This window comes from Apium graveolens, chromosome 10, assembly GCF_009905375.1.
Source record: "Apium graveolens cultivar Ventura chromosome 10, ASM990537v1, whole genome shotgun sequence".
NCBI lineage: Eukaryota > Viridiplantae > Streptophyta > Magnoliopsida > Apiales > Apiaceae > Apium > Apium graveolens.
The window spans coordinates 240,522,036-240,544,118 of record NC_133656.1 but is presented as its reverse complement, the minus strand read 5'-3'; the positions used below and the strand labels follow the sequence as shown (position 1 = coordinate 240,544,118).

The window sequence follows — 22,083 nt, the reverse complement described above, 5'->3', positions numbered from 1 at the left end:
CATGTATTACTTACTTTAATGAAACTATTAAATTCATTGTTAAATTTTAAATTTTAAATGATTTTACATTATGTGACTGAATCTTTTAATTCTTTAGTTCAACTTTTAAAATTATGCAATGCATTTTTATTACTTTTATTTTTTATTATTTATGTACCTTTCTAGGACCATAAAAGATGATTTTGCTACCTTTAAGGTTTGTTATTGTACTTGGTGGCTTATTAATGGCATAAGTTTGGTATTTAGAGGCAATCGCGTGTCAATTTGTTGGCTTTTTGGGCCTAACTAAAGATTTTCTTTTGTTAAATTATACGTTTGAGCAAATATTATTTTTTTTCTTTTATTCTAAAATATTTTCTTTATTTATTTTGTTCTCATTTTCAGGATGTTTGAAAAAACATAAATGAGTGTTATATTATAAAACTGTAAAGTGATTAGTTACAATGGAACTCAGATTACAAGATAATTTTGCTATAATTTTGATGATATGTTGTTTTTGAACATAATTGCTATAATTTTGCTATAATTTTGATGATATCTTATTCAAATGTTATTTTTGAACATGATCGTAGATGGATAGATTACGAAAATCAAAGAATTTGACCATTTAACAAGCAGTAAGATTCCGGGTTATTATGTATAAACTTTATTATATGAAAAAAACTTCTTTATTTCTTATTTTGTATCTGGGTACGATCGATATTCGAGATTGCACATCTCTCCAACAAAAAATAAATATTTTACATGATATAGACATGGTTAACGAAGGAAGTTTGGTCTCATCTCATGCAAAGAGTGATGATAAATTCTTAGCCTCATCATCTCTGTTCTTTCATATACTCTTTCTTTCGATACCTTCTTCACAAAAATGACAGTACATATAAAGAACAAAAAGAAAATAGAATACTAGCGGCTTAACTTTCTAAAACAAACATCAAAAAAGTAATTTTCTTCAAGTTCACAAAAACTCATATGTAAGAGCACCAATTGCTTAAAAATCATGTTCCATCTCTTCTGACAGATTTGCTAGCATATCCAAGAATCAAATCACACTTTCAACAATAATCAGAAAGGGAACATGTAGTAAAATTAAATATTAGGACATCCACATTTTCAAAAAATTTATTAACCATCTACTTCACTGCAGGGATAATGAAAACAAGTTAATTAAAACAAAGAAAAAACTGCAATATCAAATCAAAATGATGTGCTTACTGCAGAGTTGGACTTCTGAACTGTCTGATGAAACGCATAAAATGAATCATAAACCAACAACTACTAGTTTTACCACACTATCTTACATAACATAAAAGTACCGAACAGCTCGAACTCGAAAAGAAATTACAGCTAATGACTCCTCATAGCATACAATCAGTTCTTGCTGGCAATCTCCTGAAGAAATTAAGCGGGACAGAAGGAAGCTTATGACGGAACCTTGGATGTCTTAGCACATAGATTCCTGCAAGAAGGGCCATAACTTGAAAAGGAGTGACATATAGAACAATAGCCGCAACCAAGCAGAAAATTATGAAGAGTGTTGTAGCTCTAGGATCTCTCCAGCTTAACAAAGATTGCAGCCTCTCCACTTAAGTTGCCAAGTCACCAACCACAGTCTGTATTCTCCCAGCAATACTCCTCAGCCGATCATATTTCATCCTAACAATATCAGGTGCACGTGAAGTTTGGAAAGTATCGAATTCCTCGTCCAGTTCATCAGGATGTGCATTATCAACACAAGAAAGGCGAGTATCCATGTGAGGAGGATGCCTTGGCCTCCATCTATAGTACCAAACTCCAATTAAGAAGAGGTAGAGGAAAATGGTAGGTAGAATAAGTTCTGGATATAGAACCAGTATTAGGAATAAAATGTGTATAAGAACAGTGGTTATGGGATTCTTCCAGTTGCAAATCTGATCAAACCATTTGCCAACAGCGATCAGTCCACCAAATACAGCCATAATCCTAAAGAAATTAGCTTTACTTCTTCTTATACTCCACATATGAGATCCAACATCAAGCATATACTCCACCACCTCTATTCTGAGAGGTGGCTCAGCACGACTAAGCCTCACGAAGACAATCTGAGTGGCCTGGTGCCTCAAACTATCCAGCTGACTAACAGTTAATGGATTAGCGTAATGCATCTTGGGCAATAGTGGTTGCGAGTACATGTTCATCATATTCAGCAAAGAAGAGCATGTAAATCTCACAGCCAAGTGAATTTCGCCCATCTTCTTAACACCAGACGGATGCAAAACCAAAAGCGGATATGAATGTGTGTAAACCCTATATGTTTCAAGAGTTGAAAGACGAATCCTGACCTTTCCAATCTGTGAATCCCTTGCTCCACCAGCCTTATCCCCACCATGAAGATGACAGTTATCAAATACTCCAACAGTTATAACGGTGCACGGATCAAAAACTTCCCAGGTATACTGCTCATTCCATTTCGGGGCAGCACTGTCTATGATTGTTCGTGTTTGGACCCACTTCTGACCATACTTGGCAACACAGTAAGCATCAATAGTTGCCCTTCCATCTTTTGTCTTCATCGGTGATAAACCCCGAGCATTCAGAATTCCCACCTCAAGAACTCCAATGCTGGACTTCCACAGCTGTATTGTAGTCGGTCTCAGATCACTGCTGTAATGCGTTGATTCGTCCAAATCATGATAACCACCTTCCAGACAGATTCTCATATGAATTCTACTTGAAAATTTTATCTCCTTCTTCTTATCTCCCTCTGTAATAATGACATGCTTCTCAAGCGTGTACCACTTAGTATGCAAAGGTTTATTTATCTAATCTCCTGTCCACGTACTGAAAGGGAATAACACACTGTCCCAAAACTTCATCCTTGTTTGGGGCAACTCTGTCTTCCACTCTCAAAATTAAGGGCTCTTCAAATGGCTCTGCATCCACAAACATCAACTCCTCATTCCACATTGGATTTATTGACTTGCTCATAGAGCTTCTTGTTCTTAGAGCTTGATTTCCTAATATAGCCTTAACATAAACATCCGGAAACCTTGTTTTATCAATGGGAATCAAATCATGTGCTTCAATCACATTTACCCTGAGATACCAAAGCTTGAGTGAGAGATACACCTTTGAGTGAATGCTTGAAAGACTGTCGGCACCACTAACAGTAGCTGCATCTGAATGCCATGCTTCAGGAAATGTTTCGTCGGCTTAAGTACCCCACCAAACGGCCAACATAAGCTCCCCCTAAAGCTTGTTCCCGTTTCTATCTTCCAGTCTATACCACTGTGCATCAAGTGGAATGTCAGGAGGAACCCTCTTAGGGACCTCATTGAGGTCAAACAGAACCCGACCCATGAAATCATCCTTCAATACATCCTTGTCCTTCACAATGGCTTCTAACAAGGAGGCCTGAATTCGATCCTTTGAGAAGACAAAAATCTGCAACCACTCAGGATTTGACTTCTTCTCAAAATAACGTGCGGTGCCCTTATAGTTTCCAAGCTTAACCTCAACATATGGGTCACAACTACCAGTAAAGATCCTTGGCAGGTAAATCCCATGCTTTTACAACTCGGACATAAAGATACTGCATTTGCTCAACAAGGTCGTAAGTACTTGTGGGCTTGTCACCGGTAGCCTTGCCACCACCAAGGTGGGGTTTGGTCTACTTTAGTGAGAAATCTTCATGCGGAGGTCTCTACATCATAGTTGCTTAATTCTCCAAATGTTTTACACCGCAAACAGTGAGAGAAGAGTCGAAGCTGTAGAACTAGTCAAGAAAATAGCTTTGCTTCAGATATTAATATTTCCAAATAACTCAATTCTAAATGTAAGTTGTCTTAATGTTATACAATCTACCTACACATACAGAACTCCTAAGTAACAAAAATTCGAATAAATAAATAAGTGCGAAAAACTTAAAACAAAGATTAAAAAAACGTAGATCTCAATTAACCCAATTCAAGAAAATAGCAAAATGAAACAGTACAAGACAAATTGAATTAACTTTAAAAAAAAACTTTTCGAATCAGTAGATCTGAACACTTCAACAACTATGAGAAAACCTCAGCATTGTACATCTTAAATATCTCAGTAAAATAAAAGGTGCAACAAGCACACTAAAATAAACTACTTAATGTTATTTTATTTAATTTTATTGCTTAGTTCATTAATTAAGTAAGATTTATAGCAAGAACAAGCTAAAAAAGCATCTATAGAAGCAAGTGAACTTAGAAAAGGGAACAAAATCAAACACATAAGGTCCCAACATAAAATTAAACATATGAAGGTGCACTAACGAGATTCAAAACAAAACAGAATAAAGCTCTTTAAGCAGAGAGAGAGAGGAGTATATACCTCAAGAGGATAGTGGAGAGTAGGGTTGTCAAACGGATAATTCGGAATGGATATGCCTATATTCGAATCCGAAAATCCGTATCCGTATCTGTATCCGAATTCGGAAATATTTAAAGAATAATATCTGAATCCGAATCCGACTGATACTATCCGGATACGGATAATATCCGGATCCGAATCCAATTTTCAATCAGATTTTTTTATTTTATATTAAAAAATGAAAAAATTGAAAAAATGGAAAAAAATATAGTTAAAAATAAAAATTCATTTTTAAAAATTAAAATAAGTGATAAAGTGATTTAATTATATTTTAATTTTTCAAAAATTAATTTTATTTTTCTTTTCAATATAATCGTTATCTTTAAATTGTTGAACTCAAATGAATTTTTTCTAGATGTCTATAAAATTTGTATAAACATAATATTTAATATATATACGTGTGTGTATATATACACACACATAAACACACTATAAATTTAATATAATATATTTTTAAATTATTTTAATATAAAATATATTTATTCGGATTCGAATATTATCGGATACGAATATGCCTATATCCATATCCGTAATCGTCGGATTCGAATACGGATAATATCTGCTTCGTGTCGGATACGGATAATATCCGTTTTATTTCGAATATAAATACGGATATTTTTCGAATCTTTTTAACAACGCTGGTGGTGGAGAATCCATTGAAAGTGATAAGATCGAAGGCAGAGAGATTACAAGTTGTGCTGAGAGAGAGAGAGTTAAAAAGGCAAGCGAAGAGAGTTGAGAGAGAGAGAGATGTAGAAATGAGTAGAGGGAGGGTTACATGAGTTGCAACAAATGAGTTACAACAACGCACCGAACCTTTGTCTCTGTACAAGACAAAACATACCTACCCGTGGCCCCCTCTATTATTATTATTTTTATTTTTTTATTGTTCTAGTTTTTTCACAGATATTCTTTTGCTTTTCCTCCTGGCGGGACCCCACCCCTGTTATTTGTTTTCAACTTTGATCTATAATTATGTCTTTGCCAAACCATGATCATTTTTTTTTATTAGAGAGTGTTTAAAAATATTTCCTTATATCAAGTACGTTAAAGTTATGACACTAAATTCATTATAATAAATATGTCGTATCTATTTTCTAAAATGTCACATAGTGCGCCGTATCTAATTTGAAAATACTTTCGATCCAAACTCAACATTCAGGAATTAAGAGATGGAAGTAACTTATAATTTTTAAACCGTTGAATGATAAAATAAACGGTTTTATTTTTTATTTTTTATTTTTTTGAAGTGAAAAGTTTTATGATAAGAAATATGGTACGGTACAAATTAAAATCAATGAAGCGAATAAGAAAATTATAATATTTAAACCGGCGAGTGATAAAATTAACGGTTTAATTTTTTTATTTTTTTAAAGTGAAAAGTATACGGTAAGAAGTATGGTCCGGACAACCAATGGACGGAATAAGTAACTTATACAGTTAAACCTCTTTAAAGTAATACCCTTGGGACCGGGAAAAAATATTACTTTACCGAATTTATTACTTTATCGATATAATAATATTTAATTACTTTATCGATAAAGTAATATTTTATTACTTTACCGAATTTTTATGTTTACGTGGTACAGTATAATATATAATGTACGTATAAAAACTAGAATTAATCACATGCAATGTATTTGATCTAAAATTACTTTTATTATGATTACTTATATCCAAAAAGTTAATATCTTGAATGCTATTAGTTTTGCTAACATGGCTTGGAATATTGATGTGAAAACAACCACAATTGCAAATTGTTTTCGGCATTGCAAGATTCGTTCAGAAGAAAATGATGAACAAGAACTTGGAGAAATAAATGAAGGTGTCGAAGGATTAAATGAAGTTATCTCTAATTTACGATATAGGAATGTGATGGATGTCGAGCATCTCTTAAACTATCCAAACGAGAATGATGCGGTTATGGAATCACCTACGGATGAAGAAATCATTGAGTCGGTAATGAGCACTGATGAAGGGACTGATCCTGAACCCGACGATAGCAATGTCATCCCAAGCGTGTCATCAAAGGAAGCATTTCAAGCACTCACCACTTTGAACAATTACTTGTTACAACACGAGCAAAACATACCAGGAGTTATTTTTGCTTTACATAAAGTCAAGGACGAGATTAATTTTGGCTTTGGTGGAAAGAAGAAACAAGCTACAATAGATTCATATTTTAATAAGAATTAAATTTTGTAATCATATACATTATACAGTATATATATATATATATAATTATGGAATTATTACTTTACATATTACTTGGGCCCTTAATGACTTTCGAATTTTTTATTATCTTATGCTTTTAGCGAGAATATTACTTTACAACATTGGCCCAAGTTGGGACCGATGAAAATTATTACTTAAGCGAGGTTATTACTTTATCGGATATTACTTAATCGAGGTTTAACTGTAATTTTTAAACCATCTAATGATAAAATTAATGGTTTAGATTTTTTTTTCTTTTAAAAAGCAAAAAGTACCGTGGTAAAAGTCCGATGTACTGTGACAACAAGTGTTCAATAATGCCATTGTATGATATACTTATCCCATTCTTGTACTTCATTTCGATAATCTTGAGCATCATGCTAAAATTGTTGAACATTCTATAAAAATTACAAAATCTATGTCCTAGGCTCTGCATCCATGATTTCTTATGTGTACTAAATTCTATGTACTATGATTTGTCTAGTAACCAGAAATAATCTATCAATCACTTGGCAAAACACAAAAGAACTGAAAGAAAAACCAACACCCCATCTGCTTCCATATAATTCATACACCATTGTCTCCTCAAACTCGAATCCTCGACCATTTGAAGTTGTTTCCAGGAGAAGAATCTTAACTTCCATCGATCCTCAACCCCTGCACCAATATTCTACAATCCTACTACATTCTAAACCGTAATACCTAGAAATAATCCGACCAAGGTGTTCAACAATCCCTAACAACGGGTAATCCGACCAAGGTGATCAACAGTCCCTAACAATGGGTAACAACCTAAACCACCTAACAAGTACATTAGGTAGGAGATAATAGTTTGGTGAAGATTAGTGAATTCTATTCCAAAGCTAGTCAGAGCTCTCACTGCAATTGCCTTGCAGGAACTAAACAAAGCAATAAATAAAACAGTAGACATGTTTTACAAGTTGGATGGAACCAGCAACCATTTGCTTCGGTTACAATTGCGTTTCATAAATAACACAAAATTATCACTTAAAATGTTTCTAACTTGAAATATACGGTCAGATAACCTAATTTTACGGTGTACGAATACTTGCCAATTTATTCATTTCATTTGGCGTGTTAATTTGAATAGATGCCAAATGAGATTTGAAGACCATACTTGACCCATGGAAGCATGCTTCATATAAAGAGGAATCACAGAATTCATGCTCATGAGGATGCGTAATCATTCAAAGTTTGAAAATCAAGCTCCCCGCCAAAAATTAAAATATAAACACAAACAAAAAGATTCACCGACACATAAGACTACCTGGCTGTACAACTAATTAGACCACGAGTATGATTCGCAGACATGCTATCTGTATACCACATTTGCATAATGAGCCAGCTACTGATATATCATAAAAGATTGGGATGTCCATCACAGAATAACAAGAAATACAAACTACAAAGCAACTTAACAAGTAACAACATGTGCATACTGCAGAGAGTCAGACATTTTCAACAAATTAACATGCAAAAAAAATTGTAAGAACCACGAACTAGCACTTCTAGTTTCATAAGAGATATACACCTCATACAAGGAACCCGCTCAATGCTTGGTGGAGGGCTGATATAAGTTTTTCAAATCTTCTTGGAGACCAAAAGGGCAGGACTGACACGACAATATCAAAGGCAAGAGCAGCCAAGGGCAACTGTGCTTATAACATGCAGTCAGTTCTTGCTGGCAATCTTCTAAAGAAATTGAGCGGTACAGAAGGAAGCTTGTAGCGGAACCTTGGATGTCTCAACACATAGAACCCGGTAAGAAGGGCCACAACTTGGAAAGGAGTGACATAGAGAACAATAGCAGCAACCAAACAGAAAATAACAAACAGAGCTGTAGCTCTAGGATCTCTCCAGCTAAGCAAAGACTGCAGCCTCTCCCCCTGAGTTGCCAAATCACCAACCACGGTCTGGATCCTCCCAGCAATACTTCTCAAACGATCATATCTCATTCTAACCATGTCAGCAGGACGTGAAGTAGGAAATGTATCAAATTCCTCGTCCAGTTCATCAGGATGCGCATTATCAGCACAAGAGAGGCGAGTGTCCATGTGAGGAGGATGTCTTGGCCTCCATCTGTAGTACCAAACTCCAATCAAGAAGAGGTAGAGGAAAATAGTTGGTAGTATCAGTTCTGGATATAATACCAATATCAAGAACAAGATGTGTATCAGCACAGTGGTTATGGGATTCTTCCAGTTGCAAATCTGGTCAAACCATTTGCCAACAGCAATCAGTCCACCGAAAACTGCCATAATTCTAAAGAAATTAGCTTTACTCCTTCTCATACTCCACATGTGAGATCCAACATCAAGCATATACTCCACCACCTCTTTTCTAAGAGGCGGCTCTGCACGACTAAGCCTCATGGACACAATCTGAGTGGCCTGGTGCCTCAAACTATCGAGCTGACTAACAGTTAATGGATTAACGTAATGCATCTTGGGCAACAGTGGTTGAGAGTACATGTTCATCATATTTAGCAAAGAAGAGCATGTAAATCTTACCGCCAAATGAATTTCACCCATTTTCTTGACACCAGTTGGATGCAAAACCAAAAGCGGATATGAATGTGTGTAAACTCTATCTGTTTCAAGCGTAGACAGGCGAATCCTGACCTTTCCAATCCGTGAATCCCTTGATCCACCAGCCTTGTCCCCGCCATGAAGATGACAGTTATCAAACACTCCAACAGTTACAACGGTGCACGGATCAAAAACTTCCCAGGTGTACTGCTCATTCCACTTAGGGGCAGCACTATCAATGATTGTTCTTGTTCGGACCCACTTCTGGCCGTACTTGGCAACACAGTAAGCATCGGTTGTTGCCCTCCCATCTTTTGATTTCATTGGTTGCAAACCCTGAGCATTCAGAATTCCCACCTCAAGAACCCCAATGCTGGACTTCCACAACTGTTTTGCAGTCGGTCTAAGATCACTACTGTAATGCGTGGATTCATCCAAAACATGATAACCGCCTTCCAGACAGATTCTCATATGAATCCTACTTGAGAATTTGATCTCCTTCTTCTTATCTCCCTCGGTAATAATCACATGCTTCTCAAGTGTGTACCACTTAGTATGCAGTGGTTTATTATCTAATCTCCTGTCCACATACTGCAAGGGAATAGCACACCGTCCCAAAACTTCATCCTTGTTTGGTGCAACTCTATCTTCCACGCTCAATATTAAAGGCTCTTCAAATGGTTCCGCTGCTACAAACATAAGATCTTCATTCCACATTGGATTGATTGATTTGTTCATAGAACTTCTTGTTCGCAGAGCTTGATTTCCTAGAATAGCCTTTACAAATACATCCGGAAACCTTGTTTTATCGGTGGGAATCAAGTCCTGTGCTTCAATCACATTGACCCTGAGGTACCAAAGCTTGGGTGAGAGATATACCTTTGAGCGAATGCTCGAAAGGCTGTCAGCACCACCAACAGTCGCAGCATCCGAATGCCATGCTTCAGGAAATACTTCATCGGCTTGGGTACCCCACCAGACGGCCAACATGAGCTCGCCCTTATGTTTGTTCCCGTTCCTATCTTCCAGTCTATACCACTGTGCAGCGAGAGGACTGTCCGGAGGAACCCGCTTAGGGACCTCATTGAGGTCAAACAGAACCCGGCCCATGAAATCATCCTTGACAATATCCTTGTCCTTTACAGTGACTTCTAACACTGAGGCCTGAATCCGATCCTTTGAAAAGGCAAAAATCTGCAACCATTCAGGGTTTGATCTCTTCTCAAAATGACGAGTTGTACCCTTATAATTTCCAAGCTTAACTTCAACATACGGGTCACAACTACCGGTAAGATCCTTGGCTGGTAAATCTCTTGCCTTGACAACCCTAACATAAAGGTACTGCATTTGCTCGACAAGGTCATAGGTACTTGTAAGCTTATCACCGGTGGCCTTTCCACCACCAAGGTGAGGTTTAGTCTCCTTGAGGGAGAAATCTTCATGTGGAGGTCTCTGCATCATTTCTCTGTCCAATATACCAAACAAATCGAACACAAATCACAAAGATCGAAACAAGTAATCCAAGAAGCAGGCAATTTAGAAATCCAAACTTATCAAAGAACTAAATTTTATCAAAACCAGCTACCTAAAAAATTTCAAAAAAAATGAGCAAGATTTTAGAAACTAAAAAAAAACAGTAGAATGAGATAATAAAGGAAAATCAAAGTAAAGAAATAAAGTTAATAGTAGATACCAGAGAAGTAAAAGCTGCAATTAAAAACTTCAGATCTGAGGGATATTCACTCAACCCTGCAAGTAAAACATAACTTAACTTAACAAACTGAACTGCAATGTGTGTGTGTGTACGTAAAGCAAGAGCGCGTGGGGGATAATACTAATTACATTACCCTAAATTACAAGGATAAAAGCATAGAAACAGGGTACACTTAAGTGAGGAATAAAGAATTAAAGCTAATTAATGCATAGTTAAGCAATGATATAAAACCCTGGATAGATTAGAGAAATAAAATGAATAAACTCACAATGCAGTAAGATTCACATATATGGAGAGAGAGAGAGAGATGTACATACCAGGAGAGAGAGAGAGAGAGAGGGAGAGAGAGGAAGAGAGAGGGAGAGGGAGAGAGAGGGAGAGAGAGAGAGATGTACATACCTGGAGAGAGAGAGAGAGGGAGAGAGAGGTGATAAGGATGGAGGAGGAGAGATTGTAAGAATGAAGGAGGTAGTTGCTTTATGGTTTTTAGGATCTATCAAAAATTGGTAGAGAGAGAGAGAGAGTAAAGAGAGAGAGCACAAAAGATAAAGGTGGAAAAAGACTGAAAATGACGGAGGGAGGGGGGGAGAGTGTGCGAGGATTCTAGAGAGAGAGAGAGATGGATGAAGAATATCTAATAGAATACACTCGCCGCACCATTACAACCGGACCCTTGTCTATGACTTCGGCTTCCACTGTAAACCCGGCTCTACACGTGCCACACAACTTTGGTCGGACCCCGTGTGCCATCTTTCCTACCTACCAAGTGCGCGGACTTCAATTATTACTATAATTTCTTCATTTTCTTTATGACCGATGGACAGGGTTACTGATTTCGGAAATCGAAATTATTCGGTTGAGATATCGATTTACGATTTATTGGACGATTTTTAAAAAATTGGATGATTTATCGGAAATTTATAACAGAGATGATGGAGAGCATGATTTCCAAAATCGACCGATAAACTACAAATCGATAATTTAATTGATTAGTTCTGATTTTTCAATTATATAAATTATTTTTTAAGTAATTAGTTATGATTTGAATATCCGTACCAGCTATCAATATTAAATTGTCTTAAGCTTTAAAACAATGAATTTAATAAATTAAGAGTTATACTAGTTAGAGTAAGTCCAACGGTATTCTAGTAGGTTTCTTATAAATATTATAATATATTAACTCTTAGTGATTTAAGACATGATCTTAAATTTCAACTCCAACAATGTTCCTTGTTATCCAACGGGAAAAATCAGGGTGGATAATTTTCTCCTCTGTGGAATTTATTTCCCCCAATCCTATATTTTGACAAAACACATAAATCAATGACAAGTATACCTGTAATTGTATATGAACAGAAATTAAACTAGGGATCCTGCTTCTTACCATAGGTTCTCCATAAATTGAAATGTCTCTGGAATGACACCACTAAAGTTGTTATCTTGGATATCCCTGGTAACAAATATGGTGAGTTTGTTGATTATACAGCAACGAAAGAAAAACTCAAAGCAAATAAACAAGAATAAGAAAATAAACGACAATCACACAAGACAAAGATTTACGTGGTTCGGAAATTTATACTACACAAGCCGCACTAATTTTGTATTGATCTCTCACAATTTGTTGTGTTATGATTTTACAATTACATGAGTATTTATAAGAGAAAAAAGTAGGCCTAAATCAAAATTACAGTTCAAATATGAAAAGTAGACTAATCCATAAAGTAATCTGATTCTGAATAGTCTATTTTCACGGGCTTAATTAAAAGACTCCACAAAACCAAACAATCTCCCAATTGGAGTCTGGCCAATCTTCACTTCACTCTTGTAAGTCTAGTGAAATCAGTTCTTCAATCAATAACTCTAACTAGTGCAGAGCCTTCTCATCCAAATTCCGCGTAATAACTTTTAAACTCATCACTGTTGTATTCACATCCATTATCTGACATCAAACTCTTCACTTTTAAACTAGTCTGATTTTCAACTTCAGTATTCCACTTCTTGAAAGTAACAAACACATCTGATTTATTCTTCAAAAAATAAACCCATACCTTTCTAGTGGAATCATCAATGAAAGTGACACGGTAGCGAGATCCACCCAACGACGCAACCGTTGTTGGACCATAGACATCTGTATAAACTAGCTCTAACTTCTTAGCTTTGGGGGTCCTCCGTGATTTTACAAAAGTAACATGTTTCTGCTTTCCGAGAACACACGGCTCACAGAATCCAACTTCCACATTCTTCAACTCTGGAATCTTCCCCTTCGAAGTTAACAGCTTTATATCTTTTTCACTCATATGACCAAGTAACCCAACAGAGTTCACAAAAATACATATAAAGAATACATTCAAGTAATAGGTATAAGAAGCTTCCACAAATAAAGCGTACAGATCAGAGAGTGGGAGGTTAGACAGAAAGATAACCAATCCACTAAATCCATTGCTTTCTAAGTACTTGCAGACTAGTCAAGGTAAATTAGAAGGCCTCTAAAATATTGCAAAAGACTGCCATTATATATGAATTGATCAAGGTGAGAAGACTCACAGTCTGGTCAGTTTTTTTAAAGATCCAAATGAACTGGGTAGATCTCCGCAAATATATATTTAAACTATATATATTCGTCTTTCTGTTATATTAAATCAAAGAATATTCCTGAAGTAGTAGATAGCAAGGCCTGGAAATAATACCATTTTTTTCAAACATGGAATATATATTTAAATTAAAATCATTTATCAGCACAAGTCTGATGCAGTTAGGACTAGTAACTAGTTCGGCAGCAACTGAGCCACCACTAATTTATCATGCAAACTATATTTTGCATATCTCTACCAGTCTATTGACTGTGCTTTTTAAATACAAATAATAGGAGGAGGAAGAAATCCTACATTTCTTTGAGATTTATGAGTCCTGTGAAAACGTCCCCAAGTGGTCCAGATAGTGAGTTGTGGCTTAGGTTCCTGTCGAGAAATATAAAGTTGAGGTTATCATATTCTATCTGAATGAGCAAATTTAAGCCATAAACGGACAATGAACTCACAATTGCCGAAGATGTTTCATGTTTGTCAAGGAGTACGGCATGTTCTGGCTGAAATTGTTGTCAGCCAAGTTTCTGAAATAAAGTGAAGGGAGAGGAAAATATAAATACTGAAACTATGTAGATGAATAACATGATCGTTAAAGAGATGCCTTACAAGTGTGTGACATTAGCTGGTAAGTTGTACGAAATTTCACCCTGAATGTGGTTTGAGCTAATATCCCTGATAGAAATGTCAAATGAACCAAAAAATGATTTAAATATCAGCGTTTCAAATTTATACAAATCTTGTTTTTTAGAATAACTTACAGCTGCTTCAAGTTAAGAAGATTGGAGAGGTGGACCCCTAGGCTACCACCAAGCTGAAGCCCAGGAATTATACTACAAGTCAATGATGATAATGATAAGTAATTTATTTATGCTTTAATCAAGTCAATAGATCAGAATATAAATGAGAATGGATGTCTTTACATGTGAATAACTGATGAGCCGTTGCAGGTAACTCCTGTCCATGATTATGCACATGGATCCCCACCATCTATCTTCCATCCCTTGAGTTGTGATGGAATATTCAGGGTTCTGTACAGTTCTTTAAGAGCTTTAGCTACACAATATAAGCCAGAAAACCAGTAAGCCCAACTGAATGTTGTTATTCTTTTAGTGTAAAACTTTTTAACCCAAAAACTGAATAGTGCAACCAACGAAATTCTTATCTACTCGACACCTTATCACCACCATGTCAAATATAACAAACCTGGCATGAAAAATGATCATTGAAAAACCTTAAATTTGCTCAATCAGTACTAGAACTAGATCATGAACTAGATCAATCGGTATCTTAAGTGCACAAGGACTTCTTCCAATGAATACAGTGGATGGCAAAGGAGCCACCGATGCTTACTGTGTAGCAAAGTATGGTCAGAAATGGGTACGAACCAGAACAGTTGTTGCTCCAACTCTGCAATTTATGGCTGACCCGATCACTTAAGAATTTAAACGCATTATTCTTTCTTTTTCCGATATGCATAGGCAGTCCCAAATAGTTTCCCGGTACAGAAATCTCATTCACTTGCAGCACATCACACACCTGCTTTCTACTACTTGGCAATGTATTGGGACTGGACATCACACTTGATTTACCAAAGTTGATGGTTTGGCCTGAGACTCGTTCATATCTTCGTAAAATATTTTTCATAGTAGATGCCTCAGCCAGTGTAGCTCTGAAAAAGAGGTAGCAGTCGTCCGCAAAAAGCAAGTGTGAAACAGCTGGTGCCCCTCGAGCTATACTACAACCATGCACTAAACCCACTTCTTCATGTCGTTTAATCATGGAGCTTAAACCTTCAACGCATAAGATATATAGATAGGGAGAGATTAAATCTCCTTGTCTAATACCTCGACTTGGTTGTATATCTCCGAAAACCTCCTCATCTTGCAGAAACTATAAGACACTGATTTAATACATGTCATAATACGATCCTTCCATATGCTACTGAAACCAAATTTCAACATGATTGCTTCCAGAAAGTGCCATTCAAGCCTATCATAGGCTTTAGACACATCCAACTTTAGTCCCACCACACCGTTGACTCCTTGTGTACGCCGTCGAATATAGTGAGTAACTTCAAAGGCGATAAGAGCATTGTCGGTAAGCAATCTACCCTCCAAAAATGCACTATGTTGTTCCGATATAACAATTGGTAAGCAGCTTTTTAGTCAATTAGCCATAACTTTAGACAAGATTCGAAACAACACATTACACAATGATATTGGGCGCAGTTCTGTCATTCTCTGGGAATTTTTGACTTTTGGAATGAGACATACCACTGTTTGGTTAACACCATCTGGTAGTTCTCCTGTATTAACAAAGTGCTGACAGAATTTTACCACATCCTCTCCTATAATTTTCCAGTAAGCTTGGAAAACACCAGGATTCAACCCGTCCAACCCCGGGGATTTATCCGGATGCATCACAAAAACAGCAAGCTTAACTTCTTCACTCGTGACAGGCTCCATAAGGCTATGATTTTGTTCATCTGAAATCTGCTGCACTATTTCTCTTTCGGATAACACTTCATTATTTTCAGAACTATGAAACAATTCAGAGAAGTAATTTAGGATGACTTGCCTTATTCCTTCCTTATCTTCTTTCCATTCTCCCGCTGGATCCATCAATTTGGTTATCTGATTTTGTCGTTTCCTCCCTGATGCGAATTTATGAAAAAATCTGGTATTGTGGTCCCCTTCCCGAAGTCAAAATTGTTTTGAGCGCTGCTTCCAGTACACCTCTTGTTTTTTCAGTAGCTTCAAAAAACCATCCCTTGCTTCATTATACTTAGAGATGCCATAAATATCCCTGCGTGGTCGAAATCTCCACATCTCCTTTCGATATTGCTGAATTTGCACACACATTTCTTGCACTTTCCCGCCGCCCCATTCCGCTAATTTTAAAGAACAGTATTCCATTTTCTGATTGATGCTAGAGCTCTCATTATGTTGCCATCTCTCCTGGACTACCTTTCTACATTCGTCTTCTCGAATCCACATATTCTCAAATTTGAACCTTCTTACCTTTGGGGTATAAATCTTTCTGTTAAGCTCAAAAAACAAAGGTAGATGATCTGATGTGGAAACTTCTATGACCTTTATCTCAGCTGTCGGAAACATACTTCTCTAGTCATGATTTGCCATACCTCTATCGAGCTTCTCCTGAACCCAATGGTCAGTACCCCTTGATCTTTCCCAGGTAAAGTCACCTCCATACGTGTTTAATTCAGTCAAACCACATTCATTAACCACATATCTAAATCCGTCTAAGAGACCTTATGCTCGTGGCCTGCCACCCTTCTTCTCATGGGCGAACATCATATCGTTGAAATCACCAAGGATGCACCATGGTAATTGAGAACTCCTATACAACTGCTTAATCAATCCCACGATTCCTGACACCTATAACCTTCCGGACAACCGTAAAAACCCGTATAACGCCATCTACAATCTGCTCGCACATCACCTCACAATCTATATAATGATTGCAACTGCCTTTTATCTCCACTCCTCCCTCATTTTTCCACATGAGAGCAAGCCCCCCGCCATGTCCTTGAGCATCCACTACAAAACATCCACTATAATGAATCGCCTTATATATTTTCTCAATCTTACTCCTCAACGCTAGAGTCTCCGCTAAGAAAATCAAACTTGGCCTTAACTGATTTGTGATTTCCTTAAGAAATCGAACTGCTCGTGGCTTGGCCATTCCACGACAGTTCCAAGCTAGGAAACTCATAATTCTCGGCGGGCCTGGAGTCGAGGACCCGCCCCTTACAAGTTTTTTGGATCGTTTAATCCTTTTTGAGTCTAAGTAGGATTATAATGTGGCTCATCTGTTTGCATAAGTACAGGTCCACTATGATTATTTTCCACCCGTTTTCTTTTTGTTTCCAACACAATATTAGAATTTTCCTGATTATTCTCCGCATGCACATGCCCATGATCACCTTCCGTATTATTTGCCTCCTTATTTCTAGGTGTTACAATAACTGCACCCTTATCACCGCTAATTTCTTGCACCACTCCTGCCATCTCCGCAAATCTCGCCATTTCCTTATCACTGGACTGCTCATCCGCCTGTTGCCTTGTCCCACCACCGTACGCCGACCAACTGCTACCCCCTTCCGAGATTCTCAGCCAACTTGGTCCTACATTCTGTTTTCCACCCCTCCCTGATGCCCTTAACCATGTCCCATATGCACGTTCGACTTCCTTATCTGGGTTAGCATAAACAATATTGCAGTCCCTTTCTGTATGTCCTATAATTCCACAAACAAAAGAGAAATTTCCCATTCTCTCGTACTTAAAATTCACCCAGCTCCAGTTTCCTCCTGCACGTTTAATTTTCATACGCCTTTTCAATGGTTTCTGAATATTTAACGAAACTCGTATCCTTACATATGCCTTCCAGGTACCATCGAAACTAGCAGGATCTGATTAATATACCTCCCAATAAACATTCCTATGCTTGACAAAATATTCTCAGATATAAGACCTTTAGGGATATCATGAACCTGTACCCAGATGTCTATCTCATTTAGCGCTACCTGATGTGCATCCTCCTGATCTTGCATTTTATGGTACACCAAGAGATTCCGTTCAAATGACCATGGTCCCCCTTCTATAACTTTGCGTAGATCTATAGTATGGTAAAAAACAAAGGAATACCTATACCCACCAATATCATGTATCTCCACTCCTTCTTTAAGTCTCCACAGCGACGCCAACATGTTTTGCATAGCCGGAAAGTTTATGTTTTTATCCGTCAAAAACCTTCCCATAAGAGTAAAACTTTCTTTCGGTACTTGCCCTTCCTCCTCTCCTACAACTATTCCGCCTTCTTCTTCATCTTCTATTGTTAACTTCTCATACAGTTTCTCAAGATTCTCTTTATCGTAGGCCATAGTATAATATTGGGAATGATTAGGGTAAATACAAAACTTGTCACATGAACAAGACTAAAACCTCTGGACTTTCAGGGAGAAAAAAAAGATTTTAGTAATTTTAATTTAATTCATTTATGTATTTAATTATTTATATTAGAATTTCAAGAAAATCATATAAAATATAAATAAAAAATATAAATATTAAATGAACCGGTGCATCGCACGGGTTTTAAGCTAGTAATGTTTTAAAATCTGAAATGAATACATATCCCACATTCCCAACAAGTTCCTGGTTTTTCTTTCATTGCCTTCTTGTTGTACGGAGATTCATTATTATTTAACTTGAAAGGACGTTTGTTAGTCCTTTTAGTCCGACTAGGTTGTTTTTCATCTAGTATATTAACCCGGATACCCTCTCGAAGATGGGTTCCTAATTATTTCACGATAGATTTTCCTTTTTTTATTTTAAGAAGTTTTTTGTATCTTTCCAAGATGGGGGTAGTTTTTCAATTGTAGATACAACTGCAATAACCTCATCCAATAAATCCTTTCCATAGGGTTGAAAGACAAATTGTTTTGCTGAAATTAGTACATGGTGATTTGTGTGATTTCATAGCACTCCTTTTGGAAATTAAAAATATATAATAATTTTATTGATGATTTTTAACGATATTGTTACATATATTTGTTATTTCCTGAAGATGAAGCCCTTGATAAATTTAAGATTTTCAAATTTGAAGTTGAATTACAAACTAGTGAAAAGGTTAAGAAACTTCGTACAGATGGGGGTGGTGAATATTATAATCCAAGTTATGTTCAATTTATATGCGTTATTCATGAATTAACAGCACCTTATTATTCACAATAAAATGAAAATGTGAAAAAAAAAAATCCTAAAGAGAATGGTCAATTTTATAATGTCTAGTTTTAGGGGCCATTTGTTAACTTCTTAACCAAACCAAAAGTACTGGACGAGCGACTATTGACTGGTTAAGATTGTTTGTTTATTTTATTTTTTTCTGGACGAGACAAATTTTGCTCTGGATGACAGAGCCTAAAATTTTGCTCTGAACCACACCTGTGTTGTGATGGGAAAATGTAGTATTAATTTTATATTTTATTATCATTTTCCTTTTATATTCATTTGACATAATCATATTTTATAAATCTCATATGAAAACAATTTATTACAATTAAACAAATATTCCTTTCGTCCCTAAATATATGTCCATTTTGATTTTTGACTCGTTGACCAAATTTTGACTGAAGTTTACACATATTATATAACTGACAAAAATAATAAAAATAATATTATTGGAAAGTATATTTATTTTATTTTAAAATGTAACTTGCATATTTAAAAAATAATTAATCAACAACTTTTAATATTACGCCAAAAATTGGTCAATTTAACTCCTAAAAAAATAAAATGGACATGTAAACAGAGACGCATGAAGTAACAAAAACTATTGATTTTATAAGATTGTACCTTTTTTAAAAATGTTATGATTACATACAAAATTGATAAAAAATATTTTCTGTTCTTCCAGAAAATATGAAAAAATTTGACATGATATTTTATTAATAACTTAAAACAAATACATTGTTCAGAAAAATAAAATAATTTTTTAATCAAACGACAATGACCCCTTAGTGGTGGATTTTGGGGGAAAGACATGTTAACGGCGTGGTATATACTCCTTCCGTCCTTTTGATTTCTTATCAAAAGGATTTCTTATCAAAAGGATTGGACACGGAGTTTAAAAAATATGTATAAAGTAGTGAAAAAGAGAAAGTGGGATAAAAGTAGTGTCAAAAGGGAGGAAAAATGAGAAAAAATGTCGGGACTCATTAACTATTTTTGGTAAGTTTTGAAATATAAAGAAATGAATGGGACATCCCAAAAATGAAAATGTAAAGAAATAAAAAGGACGGAGCGACTATTAAATAGAGTTCCTAGTAAAAGGAATAACTAGGAATAAGATTACCCCGTGAATTTTGGTACAAAGTAAGGGGATGTAGAATAATTGTAAGATTGTCAGATCCAAAAGAAAGGTACTGGGTGGAAAAGGAACTGTTTTTATTTTTATAGGTTACTAGACTCGGCAATTTTGAACACGATACGAGTTACATGATACAAAACGATACGAAAACTTAGTATTTGTGTTTAATTTTTTAGTACACGAATTTGTGTTTAATTTTTTAGTACACGAACACGAAAGTACACGACCAAGATTTAGTGTCAGTTTTACGTTTTCCCTTCAAGTACACGATACGACACGAAGTATACGACATAAATAAATATTATAATAAACTATTAATATCTATATTAAATATATGTATATTTATAATAGATATATGCATATTTATTTTTAAAACAATTACCTAATTTTATAATATGTATATAAATGTAATCTAAATATATTTTTTTAATATATTTCGAAAAAATTCACCTAAAAATTTATATTTTTATTTATTTTTCTAGTTATTTTAATTAATACTAATATTCGATTTTACACGAAAGTACACAAATACGAACAACTACTCTACTACTGCTTTAACCAACCCGGCAACACAATCCACTACTACCACAAATGTATCTACCATTGCCAGCCACCGATCCCGCATATATTACTTGGGTACGTCAAGACAAAGGGGAATTGCCGAATTTATGTAGTTTTCTTTAGGGATGTACAGATGAACCGCTCAACCGCTCGCAACCGACCGTATTTTGCGGATAATCGCGAAAAATGGGTTGGTTGTGGATTTAAATTTTAAAAACCGCTCATTCGCGGTTTGGATGTGATTTTAAATTCTTGAAAATCGCAACCGCAACCGCAAATCGCAACATATATTTATAATAAAATATATTTTCAAAAATATAGTTGATATCATACAAATTAATAAGTATATACATTTATTAACTAATCTTAAGTTAATGTTAGGATTTCGTTCATAGGATTCACAATTATTATAAGATATATAACCAAACAAATGAAAAATGTAATCAACATTTAATTTTTTTTATGTTTTTCTTTTTTCTTTTCTCCCGCCTCCGTATTTTTCTATGTTTTTAATATTCTTGCTCCATACGTAACATTAATTTGTATTTTATTTTTGAATGTAAATTTATCACGTAACTTAAACTTTAATTTATTAATATTCCGAATTTATTTTTTTACAAATTATTAATTATTTTAAAATAAGTGGTTGAACCGCAAACCGATCCGCAATAACTGCAAATTCGCAACTGCAATTGACGCGGTTAACCGCAACCGCATTTGCGGTTACGGATGACAATTTTCTAAAACCGCTCTTCGCGATTTGGTTCGACATTTACCCCAAATCCGATCTGATCCGAACAGCGTACACCCCTAATTTTCTTTTTGGATACCGTGAGACTTCCATGTCTTTCGAAAACCTGCCCCTTACTCCTCACTGCGGAGCAATCAACGACAACTTGCTACATGCAATCACCACAATCCACGTTACATCGCGCGGTTTATTAAAATTTCAAACCGCAACACGAAATTTTAAAACCGCATTCTGCGATATGGATTGGTGCGGTGCGGGCGGTTTGTGCGGTTTGTGCGGTTTCTGCTCACCCCTACACTATGTTGTATTTAAATTGCAAAAACAAAAAAAGTAGTAATATTGAAATCTTTCTCACTTCGTAAAATGCGTGCAAAAAAAGTGATTCAGATAAAATAATAAGATCGAAAGAATGTGTATTTTTATTGAAAATATAAGTAAAAA

General features: G+C 35.7%; 3 protein-coding genes and 1 pseudogene across 3 annotated transcripts; 1 reads left to right on the top strand and 3 right to left on the bottom strand.

The window, feature by feature from the left end:
* Positions 1-1,192: 1,192 nt before the first annotated feature.
* LOC141689191 (FT-interacting protein 3-like) lies at positions 1,193-4,290 on the bottom strand (annotated as a pseudogene).
* A 1,806-nt stretch (positions 4,291-6,096) lies between these two features.
* Positions 6,097-6,576, top strand: LOC141692192 (uncharacterized). Its single transcript, XM_074496926.1, has one exon. It carries the CDS (start codon positions 6,097-6,099, stop codon positions 6,574-6,576), a length of 480 nt encoding a protein of 159 aa, XP_074353027.1.
* A 1,367-nt stretch (positions 6,577-7,943) lies between these two features.
* On the bottom strand, positions 7,944-11,601 carry LOC141689239 (FT-interacting protein 3). The gene is made up of 3 exons (XM_074493468.1): positions 11,257-11,601; positions 10,837-10,892; positions 7,944-10,608 (listed from the first exon to the last, which is right to left on the bottom strand). Exon 3 carries the CDS (start codon positions 10,602-10,604, stop codon positions 8,274-8,276), a length of 2,331 nt encoding a protein of 776 aa, XP_074349569.1. The 5' UTR covers positions 10,605-10,608; positions 10,837-10,892; positions 11,257-11,601; the 3' UTR covers positions 7,944-8,273.
* A 2,805-nt stretch (positions 11,602-14,406) lies between these two features.
* On the bottom strand, positions 14,407-16,063 carry LOC141692191 (uncharacterized). The gene is made up of 3 exons (XM_074496925.1): positions 15,716-16,063; positions 14,828-15,332; positions 14,407-14,495 (listed from the first exon to the last, which is right to left on the bottom strand). The coding sequence occupies exons 1-3, from the start codon at positions 16,061-16,063 to the stop codon at positions 14,407-14,409; spliced, it is 942 nt and encodes a 313-aa protein (XP_074353026.1).
* Between the last annotated feature and the right edge of the window lie 6,020 nt (positions 16,064-22,083).